Source organism: Ictidomys tridecemlineatus, chromosome 4 (assembly GCF_052094955.1).
Source record: "Ictidomys tridecemlineatus isolate mIctTri1 chromosome 4, mIctTri1.hap1, whole genome shotgun sequence".
NCBI lineage: Eukaryota > Metazoa > Chordata > Mammalia > Rodentia > Sciuridae > Ictidomys > Ictidomys tridecemlineatus.
Window position 1 is genome coordinate 71,338,058 of NC_135480.1, and position 16,692 is coordinate 71,354,749.

The 16,692-nt window shown below is 33.3% G+C and overlaps 1 protein-coding gene across 25 annotated transcripts in view; it reads right to left on the minus strand.

Moving 5' to 3' along the window:
* Dlg2 (discs large MAGUK scaffold protein 2) overlaps positions 1–16,692 on the minus strand; it is a 1,969,681-nt gene that overhangs the window by 523,267 nt on the left and 1,429,722 nt on the right. For all 25 annotated transcript variants that reach the window (XM_021725176.3, XM_078046781.1, XM_040285028.2 and 22 more), the window contains one exon: positions 12,031–12,200. In XM_021725176.3, coding sequence (XP_021580851.2) covers positions 12,031–12,200 — 170 coding nt within the window. The remainder of the gene's footprint in view (positions 1–12,030; positions 12,201–16,692) is intronic.

Sequence of the window (16,692 nt, forward strand, 5' to 3'; positions counted from 1 at the left end):
AGAGAAAACATTCGGCATTTGGCTTTGGGGACTGGTTTACTTCACTTAGCATGATATTCTCCAACTCCATCCATTTACCTGCCAATGCCATGATTTTATTCTCTTTTATTGCTGTGTAATATTCCATTGTGATTATATAGCACATTTTCTTTATCCATTCATCTACTGAAGGGCATCTAGGTTAGTTCCACAATTTGGCTATTGTGATATGCTGCTATAAATATTGATATGTTGTGTCCCTGTAGTATGCTGTTTTTAAATCCTTTGGGTATAATTTATATATAAATTGAAGAGTGGAATAGCTGGGTCAAATGGTGGTTCCATTCCAAGTTTTCCAGGGAATTTCCATACTGCTTTTCATATTGGCTGTACCAATTTGCAGTCCCACTAGCAATATATTAGTGTGCCTTTTCCCCCACATCCTCGTCAACACTTATTGTTGTTTGTATTCTTAATAGCTGCCATTCTGACTGAAGTGAGATGAAATCTTAGAGTTTTGATTTGCATTTCTCTAATTGCTAGAGATGTTGAATATTTATTCATGTATTTGTTGATTGATTGTATATCACCTTCTGAGAAGTATCTTTTCAGTTCCTGGGCTGATTTATTGATTGTGTTATTTGTTTTGGTGTTAAGATTTTTGAGATGTTTATATATCCTAGAGATTAGTGCTCTATCTGATGTGCTTGTGGTAAAATTTGCTCCCGTTCTGTAGGTGCTCTATTCACCTCACTGATGGTTTATTTTGCTAAGAAGAAGCTTTTCAGTTTAAATTCATCCATTTATGATTCTTGATTTTAATTATTGAGCCATAGGAGTCTTATTAAGAAAGTCAGGGCCTAATCCCGACATAATGGATATTTGGGCCTACTTTTTCTTCTATTAGGCACGAGGTTTCTGGTTTATTCCTAGGTCCTTGATCCACTTTGAGTTGAGTTTTCTGCATGGTGAGAGGTACAGGCTTAATTTCATTTTGTTGCATATGGATTTCCAGTTTTCCCAGCACCATTTGTTGAAGAGGCTATCTTTTCTTTAATATATGTTTTTGGCACCTTTGTCTAATATAAGATAACTGTAATTATGCAGGTTTGTCAGTGTGTCTTATAGACATTCTTTCGTTATTTAGGCTATGTTTTGCTACTGGAGATACTGTTGCAATTAACATTGCCATGTCACATACAGGCAGATACCTTTATAGAATAAATTCTTAGAACTACAATCATCAAGCTAAAAAAATTTTTTTAAATATTTTTTTTAGTTATACATGGGCACAATATCTTTATTTTATTTATTCTTATGTGGTGCTAAGGATCAAACCCAGGGTTTCACACGTGTGAGGTGAGTGCTTTACCACTGAACCACAACCCTAGCCCCCCCCAAAAAAAATTATTTAAAAAGAAAAGATATTTTAATATTGTTATTCATGATGATAATATTCTATTGGGCTTTTCCAGCTCTTGGAAAGAGTGTCTTTGAATTTGCTATTCTTTTTTAATGAATAATGTTTAATATCATATGAATGTATGATAGATTTTAGGGGAACATTATCTCCATTCTATGACTTTTTCACCATTAATCATACCATCTAGTAAACAAAAGTTCCCCATTTTAATGTAGTCCAACTTAACCAGTTTTTCCCTTCAGTTTTCAACATAAAAATTTGATTGAGTGATAATTTATTTGGAAAAAGGGCATGCAGTATGGCTCCAACAGACTTTTTTAAAGACAGAGATGCAGTTTTACTAGTTGACTTATTGGATAATCTATCTATTCATGCTTATTCAAAATGCCACTTAATCATATGCTAAATTTCTTCACGTTGTCTATTTTTGAATTTTCATTTTTTAAATTATTATAGTTTTACAATATATTTTAATACATCTTAGGCCGGACTTCTCTCTTAATCAGTTATTGTTCTTACCAGGCGCAGTGGCACATGCCTGTAACCCCAGTGGCTTGGGAGGCTAAGTCAGGAGGATCCCAAGTTCAAAGCAAGCCTCAGCAATTTAGCAAGGTCCTAAGGAACTGAGCGAGACCCTGTCTCTAAATAAAATATTTTTAAAAAATGGTCTGCAGATGTGGCTCAGTGGTTAAAAATGCCTGGGTTCAATCCCTGGTACTGGAAAAAAAAGTTTATTGTTCCTTTTACAAATTTTCATGTATTATTCCCATTAAGTTTTGCCAGATGAGATTGAGTCAATATTTTTGTTGAAATTTTGTTCATTGATATTTTTGCTTAAAGGTTTTTGATGAAAAAGTAACATTTATAATTTTTTGATGATGCATCTTCTTTTCCAATGACAAATTATAGTATTCTTTCTTAAATGTCCCTTAGTAGTATTTTAAAGTTACTTTTATATAGATTTCACATTTATCAAAAAATTTATTCTTAAATGTTCATCATTCTGTTGCTGTTGGAATTGATATGTTCTTCTATTATATCCTTAAGTTGGTTACTGTGTTTACATATCAGTATATGTTTACATGCTATTGATTTCTACCATCTTATTGAATTTCTTTATTGCTTAAAATAATTCTTAACTGTTTCTACCATCTTATTGAATTTCTTTATTGCTTAAAATAATTCTTAACTGTGTTCTTAGTTTAGCATGAGAAATAAATATATTTTTTCTCTTTTTAATTCATAATCAAACATATAATCAGAATAATATAAATAAAAGTTGTGGTAAAGGACATGTTTTAGGAAAGACTGCATGGATGATGATATATTTTTTGAGCCCTTGACTGACTTTAGCCACAAGTTCTTTTTTAAAAAAAATTATTTATTCTAACTAAGTATGCATGACAGCAGAATGCATTTGATTCATTGTACACAATATTTCAGCACAATTTTTCATTTCTCTGGTTTACACGATGTAGTGTCACACCATATGTGCAGTCACACATGTACCTAGTATACATGTCCATCTCATTCCACCAACCTTCCTGCCCCCATTCTCCCTCCCCACTCTACCCTCCCCTCCACAAGCTCTTTTTTAAAATCTATGTTCACTATGATTATCTTAAACTTTTACTGTTTGTCATTTATTTCATCATTTTCTTGCTGTTTATTACATATGTTATAAATTCTGAATTTTATTATTTAGGCTATTTATTGAGTTCCTCTGGTTGGCATTCTTTTTTTTCAGTTAATTTTATAGTTTTATCATTTCTGTCTTGGAACATGTGTTTTATTGACTTTATTGTCTTAAGTTATTCTATAGTACAAATAGTAAATAATTTCATCCCATTCCTTGAATCATAGGTTGGCTCTTTGTTTTCTCTCTTCCTTTTCTTCCTCCTTTTTTACTTCCTTCCTTTATTCCCATTTTCTGCAGGTTATGAGAGCCAAGATCACTTAGAGTTATTAGCATGAGTTCTGGACCACACACCAGTGATTTGCATCCTGTCTTGGTCACCATTCATGTTTTTTCATGCTTGTTATCAGCCTCCACAGATGCACACAGAATGAAAGTACCTTTAGGGCTTCTTAAAAGGATCAAAAAACATAGACATATAAAGCACTCAGCGTGCTGCCTAACATATAGAAGTGCTTAATAGGTTTGATTGTGATGCTGTTGCTGCTTTTTGTTTTTGATTATGCTTACGGAGGTACTAATTGTTTTCATGGTTGGCACCTCAATCAGATTTCCCTTTGCTCTGATATGGTACACAGGACTAGTTTGTCCTTCTCCTTTGTAACTATAATCATCTTGTTTTTCATTTGAATCATGGCAGAAGATATGGACTCTTTTTGTGTTCAAATCACTTTTCATGCCTGAGCAATGGCTGAGGAAGAAGATGAAGAATAGCTCAATAGAGGCTGTCAGCAAGTAGCCACTTTCCTTTTTTTTCATATTTTTAATTTTTATTTGTCACTATAGATAATGGTGTGATTTGTTGCTACATATTCATATTCACATAAGCACACAAGATAACCATATAATTTGGTCAATTTAAGTGACTTCTGTCCTTGGAACTCCCAAATTCTGCTGTCTCTTAAGCTTTTGCTCCTTTCCTATATTAAGTTCTCATCTGTTGGGTGATTTCTCTGATTCCTAGTGGCCCTGTAAAACCCTGATTTCCATTGGAGCGTGTCAGTATTACTGCTCATTTTCCCTACCTCCCACTTTAGATTCTCCCCACAGCAAGTTTCAACTACTCTTTGAAACAAAGCTACTGGCTCAGTGTATTTTTGTCCCCATTTCGTGGAACCAGTGAGAAATCTCAGTGTTTCAATCACTAGTAGTGTTTCAGGAGGGGTGTGAGAGTGGGGAAGCTCCTAAACTTTTCCAAGTCTCTCTCCTATTCTCTCTTTCTTTAATTGGTTTGTCAAATTTCATTAAGTTGTGTTTCATTACTTCTCTCGTTATTGTTAACAAAATTTTATGTGGTGGTTGTTGTCAATTTCCTCTATATTTGTTCTTTTTATGAATTACTATAGGGGAGAATTTCTGTGTGAAGATCAAATTCATCTGCTTTCATAACCTAATAATCAGTTTTTTAGTAGTATTTATGTTCTGCTTGGTCGAAAACTTACCCTATGGGCATTATTTTCATGTTTTATTTTTCTATTATTATTTTATCCAAACTTTCTTTATATTTGTGGGATTTACTTTTACATATGTTGTGCTGGGTAATATATGTACCTGCCAGATTACATCTTATTTATGAGAATCCTATTTATCAATATCAGGTCACCTGTAGATACAGATGAGAAAATGGTGGCTAAAATTAAGAAATGGTTGAATAACTATTAAGAATGATATTGATAGAAATAAATGCTAAGCCCAGTTCAACAATATTATGATCACTACAGATAAACATTAATTTATAAATTAGTATCAACTTTATAAATTGATACTAAATATCCATTATAGTAAAATATAATGTAATTGGTCTGATTATCAATAGCTAATATGAAGTATTTACCTCTATTCTTGACATAGACCAATAAAAAAATTCTAAGAACAAAGCCAACACATTTCTATATTACAAAAACAATTAACAGAATATAGTGTAGCATTCACAGACAGAATTCACTTGCTGTGGTCTATGCTTATAATCACATAAACAGATCTATAGATCCCATTCTTTGTACTGTTATTTAGGCAGGATACTGCTAACCTTGAGAAAATTCACAGGACATAAGCAATAAATGAAAAGATCTTCAAATGATAATGTATCAAGAATGGCTGCTGAACTGGGGTGACTTGGTGTAAAGAACAGGCCTGGAAGAAGCAATGACAGTGACCTGTAAATGTCTAACGGCTCTCCTGTGAAGAACATCCATTAGAGCTGAAAAGGGCAGAAATAAGACAAATGGGCAATCGCAGAGTAGTTCTAGCTTCCAGCTCAATTTTAGGGGGAAAATATCTATTGATTAGAGCAGTTTCCCAAGTAAATAGCTATCATCAGTATTGTAAAGCAGTTTCTTCCCAGACTATTAAAGGAGAAGTTAAACGTGTTGATCAAGGTTACCTTGTAGAGGTCTATGCATGTGTTTATATGGTGGCACTGTAATTGTCTAATTATATGTATATTTTACACACTATATTGTGACTACCATTCCATGTGAAGGCAGCTTGTCTCTATTTCCAGCTTGTAATCTGAATAGAAGTATGAAGGTAAAACGGACTAGACTGAACAAAGCACACACAGTCACAGACCTTCTTCATTCAGTATTATCAGACCCTGACTCACCTAGAAAAATGTACCTAGTTTGTTTCCTGTATCATTTTGACTCCTGTGTCCTCCAAATTGCTCTCTTTTCAGTGTTGACTTATATTAATCATGCCATTATTGTGCAAATTTTCAACTTTTAGTGGATTCTTGGTGGGTACTTGTAATTGGGCAACCCATGGCATAGTCTGTGTTTGAAAGATGCTTAAATTGGCTTTCTTTATGGATATTAAAATAGATTTTATCTTATCTTTCCATTAAATTTTCCATGTGAAATAAATTTTCAAGGTATCTAGCCACAATTGAATTATGTTCAGAGACAATGTCTGAGAAGTGTAAGATTTTTTTGATTGACAGTTTAATGACATTAGGAGTCATAATCCATGAATAAAAAGTACTGCAAATTTTAATTTTATTGGACCTCGGTGTTCCATAGAAGGGAGGATTTAATGTACATTCGTCAATGATTTGGGGAACTAAGATGGATTTAGTTATGAGAGCATAATGAATTCAGCATGAAGCCAGGACCAGTCAGCAGAGGAGGACTGCATTATTTCAGTCTAGATAGATGTCAGATACTTGGTAGAAAAGTCAAAACTTCCTTATTTATCCTCATTTCTTCGATTTAGCATTTAGAACTGTTTGAAATAGTGTTTCTGAAGTAAAATAGTTATTCAGTGAATAAATGATAATTTTCTGTACTGTTTGCTTTTTAAAAAGTAAACATGGAAGAAAAGCATTTAAAATATATTGGGCACGATATCTGTATTTGTCATAGCCAATTAATACTTTGATAGAGGAAGGATTTAAACTTAGGTTCCAACTCCAAATCCAAAAGTCTTTCAACCATGTTGCTTTGTGGCTGACCAGAAACTGAAAAGAGTTACCTTTGTAATATTTACTATGTCAATAAATTTCCTTTTAAAACTTTAATAAGCAAGCTATCAAGGTAAAAATTCAGCTTGGTGAATATTGATAGCTATTCATAGGTTTTCTCTGTAAATAATAAAACTTTGAATTTAAAGAAAACTCAAACTACATCCAGTACACTATATTTTTTTAAAATCTGAAGTTTTCATGATAAAAATAATTTAGACTTTAAAAATATACATAAGGAGTCACTAATCATAAATTCTGTTAAAAATGAACTAGCTTTAAATAGCAAATAAGTAAACAAACAAAAACTTGATGGCCATGTTAGTCCCATAAAGCAAATGAAAGGAGCAACACACTTAGCAAATGCAATCAAGTGATCTACTCTCCCATCCTGTGATAATGTAGAGAACAGTGGGCATTGCAGTGGCAATATTTGCAGTTTGTTTTTTCATGCATAAATCATTTGCTATAATATCTCAGGAGAGAGCTTGTTTATAGACATCATTATGAAGAGTGAACAAATATTGGCTTAGGGAACACCTCCAATCTACAAATACCTTGCATCCAGAAATAATCAGAAATTAACAATATGCATACATAACAAATTACACAGATATGTGCCAGAAAACAAAGTGAAGTCATCAGATACATTGTCCTTTATCTAATTAGAAAAAAGATTTGTTTTTTGGTGGAGAGAAAGTGGTAACTTAGCTCCAATTTATTTCCAAGAAGAATGTTTTCCTTGTTTAATACATAGAGTTTGGCATTTTATTTGATTCTGTATTATTTCTCCCCATAAAAAGGTTTCATTATATATGTCCTCAAGCAAATCCCCTTGTGTACCCAAGGGGACTATTTTGGTAATTCAAAAGGATTGAAAAAATTTTAGAACTGAAAGGAAAATTTAGTGCTTTGAGACCCCATACCAAACAGTTAAATTGGCTACTGTGTTTACCAAGGGTCAAATCATTGTTCAGAATGGTCTTCATCACAAACAGGTCCACCTACCAGTGGGAACTTGGAGTCCAGGATATGGGCCTGAATAAAAAGTAAACTGCTCTTTGCATTCAGAAGCAGATCTGCACATGTATTAAAAAATGAATACACATTATAATTTACCACATGGCAAGAGACTGGGGGAATATATGGTATCCTTCCATGTAGCTATTTGTTGGGTTCCAGTAATGGAACTTGCTGTTTAATCTTTGTGTTTATTTTCTACCAATGGTAAGGTAAACTGCTTGGTCATGAACAACTAAATTATGGACAAATGAAATATTTGATGACCTAAATACCCTATATTATAGGAAAGCTGTCCATTATGGTGGTTGGGGTGCGTGGATTTCAGTGCAGGCACTCTGTACTAAGTATAAGGACAGTGTATTTAATTTTCATTTACAATGCTAGTTTATTCAATATTCACTGAACTCTTTGCTCACTACAGGAAGCTATAGGACTTATTTATACACTAAAAGTCAAGTTATAGAATAATAGATGGGCCAAATGACCAGTTTCTGAAATCTTTACATGAATTTTTAGACCATAGGAACTAACAGTTTGATATATGTTTAATTATACAGCTCCTTAGAAGTTATGACTTACAGTGTCCTTGGAAAAGTCACTAGAAATCTTTTATTGTAAATCTATTTCCTAGGAACCCACAAACATACTTCAAATTTTCCTACTTTATTTGATTTTCAGTTGCTTGGCAAACCTAAATGGATTTGCTTATGGATGCTTTGTACATATGATTATCCTTTCTTCTCACTTCTCACTTCTGACTGCCCCCACACAGATACCCCAGCTTCTTTCAATGACCAAATCTCTGTTAGTTTAGGGAAATTTTTACATCTTGTTAAGATACTCTATATCATATTTGTATATTACCCAAATACTCATTATTGTAATGCATAGCTATAAATCACCAAACAGGTAGTTCTATCTGAATATTGGAAGATTAACACTGCTATAAAAGCAGAATCACAAATATCAAAGGTTATCTCAGAATTATCAATCTGTGCAATGGACAGAAGGAATAAAACATAGTATTGAATTATAAAAATATAAAATTTAATTTATATAATCATTTAATTACTGTTTCAAAGAATCCTATAGCATTTACTTACAGAAAAGGAAGGAATAACACTCTTTACCTTTTGTGTGCACAGATAAAAACAATCTGCCAATTGAAAATAGTTTGGATATGAAGAAAGTCTATAAAATGGATTAACTGAATGTTTATAACTGTTCAAAATAACTAAAGTGGACATATTTATGATTTTCTAATATCAAACATTATTGACAGGAGAAAGTCAATTATTCAGGTATCTCCTCAGTTCAAATATTTGACAAAATATAGGGGAGGGGAACCACTGTGTAAATTTGACAGGTTTTTCGGCTTCCCCACTTCTCTTACTTGAGATCTCCTTTTCATATGCACCCCATTCTTCCAACATGTACAAAAGCAAATGCTTAGTCATTCCTCCATAATTATTTCTTCATTATCTTAACCTTCTCACAGATTGTACCCCAATTAGAAGGCTGGGCCTCATCCTTGACACACCCCTGTCTAGTTTCTTAATAAGTGGCATCAATTGTATTTCCAGCAAAAAGAACAAATCCTTTCTCCTTTTCTGCCTCTTCAAAGTAATCCCTAACAGATCTCTTCTTTTGCATTAGAACTTTTTGAGGAGACTCCAGCTGATTCATCTTCATCCTCCACAATGCACATGGCTCTTCATGGTATAAGCGAAACATTGATAGAACTTTCTTTCAAATGAACCATAAGTCAAAAATAATTATAAGTTGCTAAATGAAGTTAAGATAGCAAGATATTAGATTTAGAATCAGATCAGATTTAATTATTTCATTTATGCTGATTCTGCACTTCCTGTGTTTAAGGCACTGGAAGAGGCATTAGTTATTCAAACAATGATTAGAATAGTTAATTTTCTTGTAAACCAACAATTTTTATATAGAGAAATCAATTCCAAATCAATGACCTCTGCATAACAACTGTACAAGAAGTGTAACTAACTCAGCATAATTCCAACAGGCCTAATGGGGATTTGGCAGGATCTGGCTTTCACAATGCAAAGTTCTTTCCAGTATTATCCTTGTTTTCCTTAGCTCATTACACCAGATCATGTATGATCCCCTCTCCTACAGGTTGTGTAATTTTGGTGGATTATTGCCTAAGTATACCTGGTTGATTCATGCATATTTCTATAGCTTCTCCCCACCCCCACTGCCCCATGTTGCAAAGCAATTCCTGCCCCACTCCAGGCTCCAAGAAGAAAAGAGTTCAGAATTAAGTAAAACAGCTGGAGAGTTGCCCAAGTGCCAAAAATAAGGGTTCAAAAGTGTGTTCCTGTTAAATTAAGAAGTTTTGGTTTATCAATTCTCTATATAGCTTTTAAGTGCTCTGCTGAGCAGCTGGAGGTCATCAAGTGACCTGGAAAGTTGGAAGCTTGTGAATGATCTGTAATATTTTGCTGGGTGCTTAAAATTAGTATTTACTTTAGGGTTGTGATGAATAATTGATAATAACTGAATTATAGAAATAGCTACATATTATTTAAATGTAGTTTCAATAGAAATAATATGCATGCCTACTTTGTTTAAATTTCAGGTGCACTGCCAATACAATTTTAGCAAATAGGTAGAGTAGAAGATAGTCTTTCTTCCATACCACTAAAGAGTATAGTAAGAAAATGCTTTATTTTTTTTTTCTTTTCTTGAAATTTAAGTCTGTGATTTTAATACACTGGAATTTAAACCATGAGAGATCTTTCAGTATTTTCCTTATATTACCAAACGATTGTTATAAAAGCTAAAATCATATACAGTAAACTATACTAAAAATAACATGTTTACCACAGTAATATTTATTGGGCAGTTATTTTATGTAAGGCTTTATTCTAAATATTTAATGCAAATTGACTCCAATGCTCACAACTTCTCTAAGAACAAGTACTATTTTTATTTGCTTTTTGGAGGTAAGAAAAGGAAAAGAAAAGTTAATCATTTTACCCAGTCTCTCAGCTGGTGAGCTGCAGAGCCAGGGTTCCAATCTAGACTTTTGGGGTCTAAAGTCTGAATTCTTCATCAGGCTTGACTGGCTTATTATGTATCCACTATTAGTTAAATGCTTAATCCTCAGAAAGCTTATGAGGTTGATATACCATTATGATCTCCACTTAATAATGAAGGGGGTGGCCTAATCAAGGTGGCTCCACCAGTAACTGGCTGAACCAGGCTATTAAACTCAGTTCTGACTCTTAGGCCTGAGATATTAAAGACTACCTACTACTATCTCCCAGAGGAAACTGCATGCTTATTTTTTCAATCACATTTAGTATTACAATTGAAATAGATTTTAAAGGAAAGTGAAATGGTTCACTCAAAGAGTATAGTGATTAATCTAATCGTCACCTAAAAATATTTAAATACTGTAAAGCTAAATAATAGATTTTTCTAAAATATTTGAATACTACTAAACTAATATTAAATGTTATCATTTTAAGGAATAGTGTTCAAAGGATTATTCTTAAAAGTTGGTATGAATTATCCCATGTCCCCTCCCTTCTCCTCAAACCCCTCTGCCCTATCTAGAGTGTGCCATGTCTGAAGACAGAAACTGGTGTGAATATACTATGTATACAACCAGGGATGTAAAAAATTGTGCTCTATATATGTAATAAGAATTGTAATGCATTCTACTGTCATATAGAAATAAAAAAATTTACATTAAAAAAAGTTCATATGAAGATTCATCTTACGGTCTATGTGGTTCTTCAGAGTAACCATAGTAACATTAGAGATCTGAGACACTTCAAAATATTAAAGTTTATTTTAGTTATTCCAAGTATAAAATACTATGTAATACTTTTTGGGCATAGTGCATAAGAATATCACAAAAATAAAGCAAATCATAAAGTATTATAATTGTTATCATTGTTATGTCAGTATAGATTACTACACTACTATTTTTCCAAATGAGAGGATTTATCACTTATATCTGAAAAATTAACATGCATTAAAAATCTTTCAAAAAATGTAATGGCTGTTGCTGTTTATTATTACTAAGGGCATTCCTACATAAGTCTGTCATTTCCTTATCTGAGTTCATATTAAGAGTTTTGGTTTCTTAGGCTGGGAACATTGATTATTGGTAGAGTATTGCCTCACATGCATAAAGTATTGAGTTTGATCCCCAGTGCCACAAAAAAGAAGAAAGAAAGAAAGAAAGAAAGAAAGAAAGAAAGAAAGAAAGAAAGAAAGAAAGGGAGAAAGAAAGAAGATTTTTTCTTTCCTCTTTATAAAATCTATTACTGCAGAATTTAAAATCTTTTGGTAAACAATGAATGTCAGAATACAAGAAGGTATGTTGTAGGTGGGTTGTGGTACAAACTCTAGCCAAATGCTTTTTGCTATTCATGTCTAATCATGAGTCATTTATTTTTTTATTACCTTTAGGCCCTTTGAACAGCTTGATTTCCACAACGGTCTCTAAAATGGGTCGTCTTCTACGCACATACAACCGGACAATAGACCCTGCTTCTTTGAGAGCTTCCACCGCTTTACTGTGGGAAACCTCTGACACGTCCACTTCATTCACCCGCAAGATACAATCATTGACCCTGAAAGGAAGAAAAGGAGCCAAGATTCAGTAGTGCTGGGAGGATTTCAAAAATAATATTTTTATTTTTGTGACTTTCTACTTTTATAATAATGGGAAGTAAAAAGTAAAAGAAATTGTTAAATGTTCAAATTTGAAAGGATATTTAAACTACAAGAAATCAAGAAAACCTTAAGCTCTCTTTGCCTTCCCAGCCTTCCCCACACTGAGCACACTACTAGTCAGTTTCCATCCTGAACTTCAATTCATGCTGACTGAGGCTGCAGCTCATAGTTAGGACATGTATTTTAAGATATCTTTCAATTACATCATTGTTTTGATTGGTTTTAAACTAGTTTGGTTGAAGGTTATGATTTGAGTGGTTCTCAGGACTTATAACTATGGACTATATAGACATAACAAATGTAACTTTATACATTAAATTTTCTAAAATTCTTAATTTGCTAATTGTCAAAGTAATATACAATCATTTTAGAAAATCTGAAAAATACAAAATGTTAGAAAGATGAAAATTATATATGACTTAATCATCTAAAATAAACTTGCTAACTTTCTAGCAAATTATCTTTAAATACTTTTTCATCAAATTCATCTCACAACATTATAAATATTAAAATTCAGATTTAATGAAGTTTGAAGAGATTTGTAATCTTGTTCAAAGTACTTACTTTGAAAACTAAGAACTATGGCGAGTTCTATGTCAGACTTTCATTTTTTTTTCATTTTCACAATGAAAGGAATAATTGGACTTTTCCATAAACATTTCTGGGTAGTTTACAGTTATGTGGCATAGTCTTCAAATGCTTTTATTTTCACAATAACAATTAGTGAGAGCATTAATAGTGGTTAAGAGCATGGGGCTTGACGCTAAAGATGTCATCACTCTATATCCATTCTAGAATTCCCCAACTCAGATCAGCATGTTGCTCAGAGTCAGGGACAAGGGCTACCCATGCCTGAGTTCTCTTTCCCGCCATCACCACACATTCAGCTGCACCTGCTCAGTGTATCTTTAGTTCATTCAGGTTTCTTCACCTTTACTGGTGCCAACTTCATCTCTCACCTGCACTTTCACAACCACCTGCTTCATCTCCTTGAATCCTCACCTGTCATCTTTTAATTTATTCTCTACATAGTAGCCAGGGTAAAGTGAACATGGTTGATTGCTTATGTAACTTCCATTTCCAACTTCCTCTTTTCAGAGTCCAGTTTTGCTTAGGAGATCTATTATGAGCAAATATTAATTGAATTAATATATAATAAGTTTCAATTCAATCCTTGGGTCCTCTATTTCCTTAATTTTTTATCTATGGAAAGTTGTCTTAGCCTCTCTAAGTGTCCATATTCTCATCTTTAAATTGGACATAATAGCAATATGTAGTACAAAGGCTTTGGGGGAAGATTAAAATAGATAATGTTCACATGAGCCCTTACAAAGTGCCCAATATGTTCCCAATTAATAGTTGTTATTGATAATGGTATAATATTCATTGATTTCTAATGTACCTAACTACTGGATTCTTTCTGTAACCTTGTGGAATAAGACTTATTATTTACATTAGAGAAATGAGAGAAGTAGTTCCAACTGGTTCAGTCTTTTGTTTAAAGCTGTCAGCAATTTGGGTGGACACTGGATTTGATCTTAGGTCTTCTTCATTTCAAAATGTAGGCAATTTCCTCTTAGGACCACATATATCTAATGTGATCAATAATTTCATATATGTTTTCACAGTATTTCAAACTTTTAGGCGCATAGAAGAGATATTATACAAAAAGTATGGGTAGAATTTTCCTGTCTTTGTTTGTACACAATTTTTCAATGATTGCTTGAGGAGGTGAGCTATAGGAACCCTTGCCTCAGTGAGAACACAGAGCAGCCTCAAAATCCTGAGATGGAACATTTTACAAAGATTCAGTGATATCACTCATCATAACAGATGGTATAGCTTTAATAGATTTACACATACATTTCCTCTCTGACTGACAAAAAAAAAAAAAAATCCAGAAAACTACCAATTAAAATAGTTTTGAGAACGTAGGCGGCATGGGTGCCAGCCTCCCTGCAGCAGCTGGTCCTTTGAGAATGGGTAATTTTGCCATCTCATGATAATGCAAAAACATTATGTTTACCATCACCCCATGCTCAGAATACTAATCATATCTTAAAACATTGATTTTCACAAAAGGGAGTAGCTGAATTAGAAAAAATTCTGGAGGCTATATCTATTAAACTACTATTTTTTTCCTCTTGCATACAGTGGGATCCTTAATTGTCAATTACGAGTGTGAGGAAAACAGAGCCCAGAACACATGGTTGTTCCTGAATATGTAGATGAAGTAGGCAGATTCAGTGCAGCACACAGAGCACAGGATGATGAGCTGTCAGGAGGTCTGGATCTGAGCCCCAGCTCTGTATCAACTCTATGATCATGGTCAAGTTACTTTGTCTCTTTGAACTTTAGCTTTCCATGCAAAGAAAGGAAGCATGTCCAGGGGTGGGGAAAGGAGTAACCAGGAAACTAAAGTGTACAGGTATATGTATAAATGGCAAGATGCCACAGCTATGAAAGTTTTTGCTATTGACAGGTAGGTCAAAGATGTGCTCAGGGATTTGCTGAAGAGAGAACAGGACAGAAATTTAAATATTTTTGGATACCTACTATGTGATATATTAATATAATCACTGCATTTATTTATTTTCATTTCAATTTATAAAGATTTGATCCCCATTTTATAAATAGTAGAATTTTACTGACAAGGTCACAGTGCTGATGGGGATAGCAAGAAGGTTTTAACCTGGTTTTGTCTTTTTCAAAAGTATATTCTGATACAAACGTACTCTGAGTTGATCATGTTAAGTTAAAAAATAAATAAACGATGAGGAGGAGTTTACATTCAAATTCTCAAAAGAAGCAGAGAATGTCAAGCCAAACTAGGACACTCAACTTCCTCCCAGTTCTCTTGAAATAGAATTTATCTAGAGGGTCACAGCTATTTAAAATTAATCTGCTTCCTTTACCAATAGATAACCTTTTCAGTGAAGTTAGCACCCTGTATTCATTTTGAAACATAAAAGTGTATCAGCTTCAAGTGTAAGGAATACTTTGTCCCAAAACAAAGTACAGCATTTATAGTGTTTCAGAGCCACTGTATTAGAAATCATTTGCATACAGACTTCCTCCCCCACTCCACCAATGTAATTAAGCTGATGCTTTCACTCTTCCCATTCTTTCTGTTCAGACATAAGCCTGCAACATTCATTTGTGGAAATTTTCATCTTGTGGACCAGAAGTATGTGCAAGATTGAAGAAATAATTTTAATCTTCTCCTAGAATTTCCTTTAGAAATTCTAGTACATTTCCTTGAAGAAAATATATTAGAAACAAAAAGGACATTTCATTATCAGAAATATTCACAGAATCACATTTAATTTTTTACCTAACAATTAAGTATTCTCTAACATGATGTAGCATTGCTGAAAAATCAAATGATAATGAATTATTTGTTCCACTTTGAGGATATAATTTAAAATAGCATGAGAGATAGACTTTTTTCAAAGATACCAAAATATGTTTTGCTGGTAAAATAAGATTTGTGGTTTTATGCATTTTAAAGGTATTAATTAATTCAAAATGATCAACAAATAAGAGTGCTAGAAATTAAAAATTCACTATGAGTAAGTAGCACAGAAGGAAGTAAAACTTTGTAGGTGTTTTAAAAAGCACATTTCTTTTACATTTCTTCCAAATGTTCAGTAAGAAATATACATCACAAAGAAACCTTAAGAACATGGACCTGGGAGCATTCTCCCTACCCAGATATATCTGGTATTTCATCCCAGCTCTAAAACTTAGGAGCTGTGCGAATTAGAAAAGTCACTTGACATCTCAAAACTTCTTTTTCTCCATCAAAAAATAGGGATAGTAAGACTGCCGAATGCCTTAAATGAGATAAGGCAACTGAACTACTTAGCCAAGTGCCTGACAAACAGTAAATATCAATTAATATTTGTTATTGTTATACAAAAAGAGACATGAGGCATTTGCATAGAGCATGCAAAGAGATCCAAGTAGAGGGAAAAGATAGTAAAAAGAGGAGAGAGCTAAAATCCAGATGCTGAAAGGAGTTAATAAATTTTGTTTACAAAAGGCAGAAAGAGGTGAGATGAAGGGTATTTTAAGAAAGAAAAATGTAAAAATAGGGCATTTAGTAAGTCTTGCTTGATGAAGCATAATGGAATTTCTCTTTAACATTATATTTGTCTGCCCACAAGATAATTTCAGTTACAAATTAGCTTTATAGCAGCCTTGGTGAGCTCTTCTCAAGACCAGCACACTTGGCAGAATTCCTACCAACTCATGCCTGCTCTGTCCTTGCCCCACTCCCCACTACACCTAACTATGCTCAGACTCTCTCACTATTTAATTCAAAAGGAGGTTTTAGGCCACAGGGTCTGAGAGTTAACTTTGCATCAACTATTATGATTTAGGGAT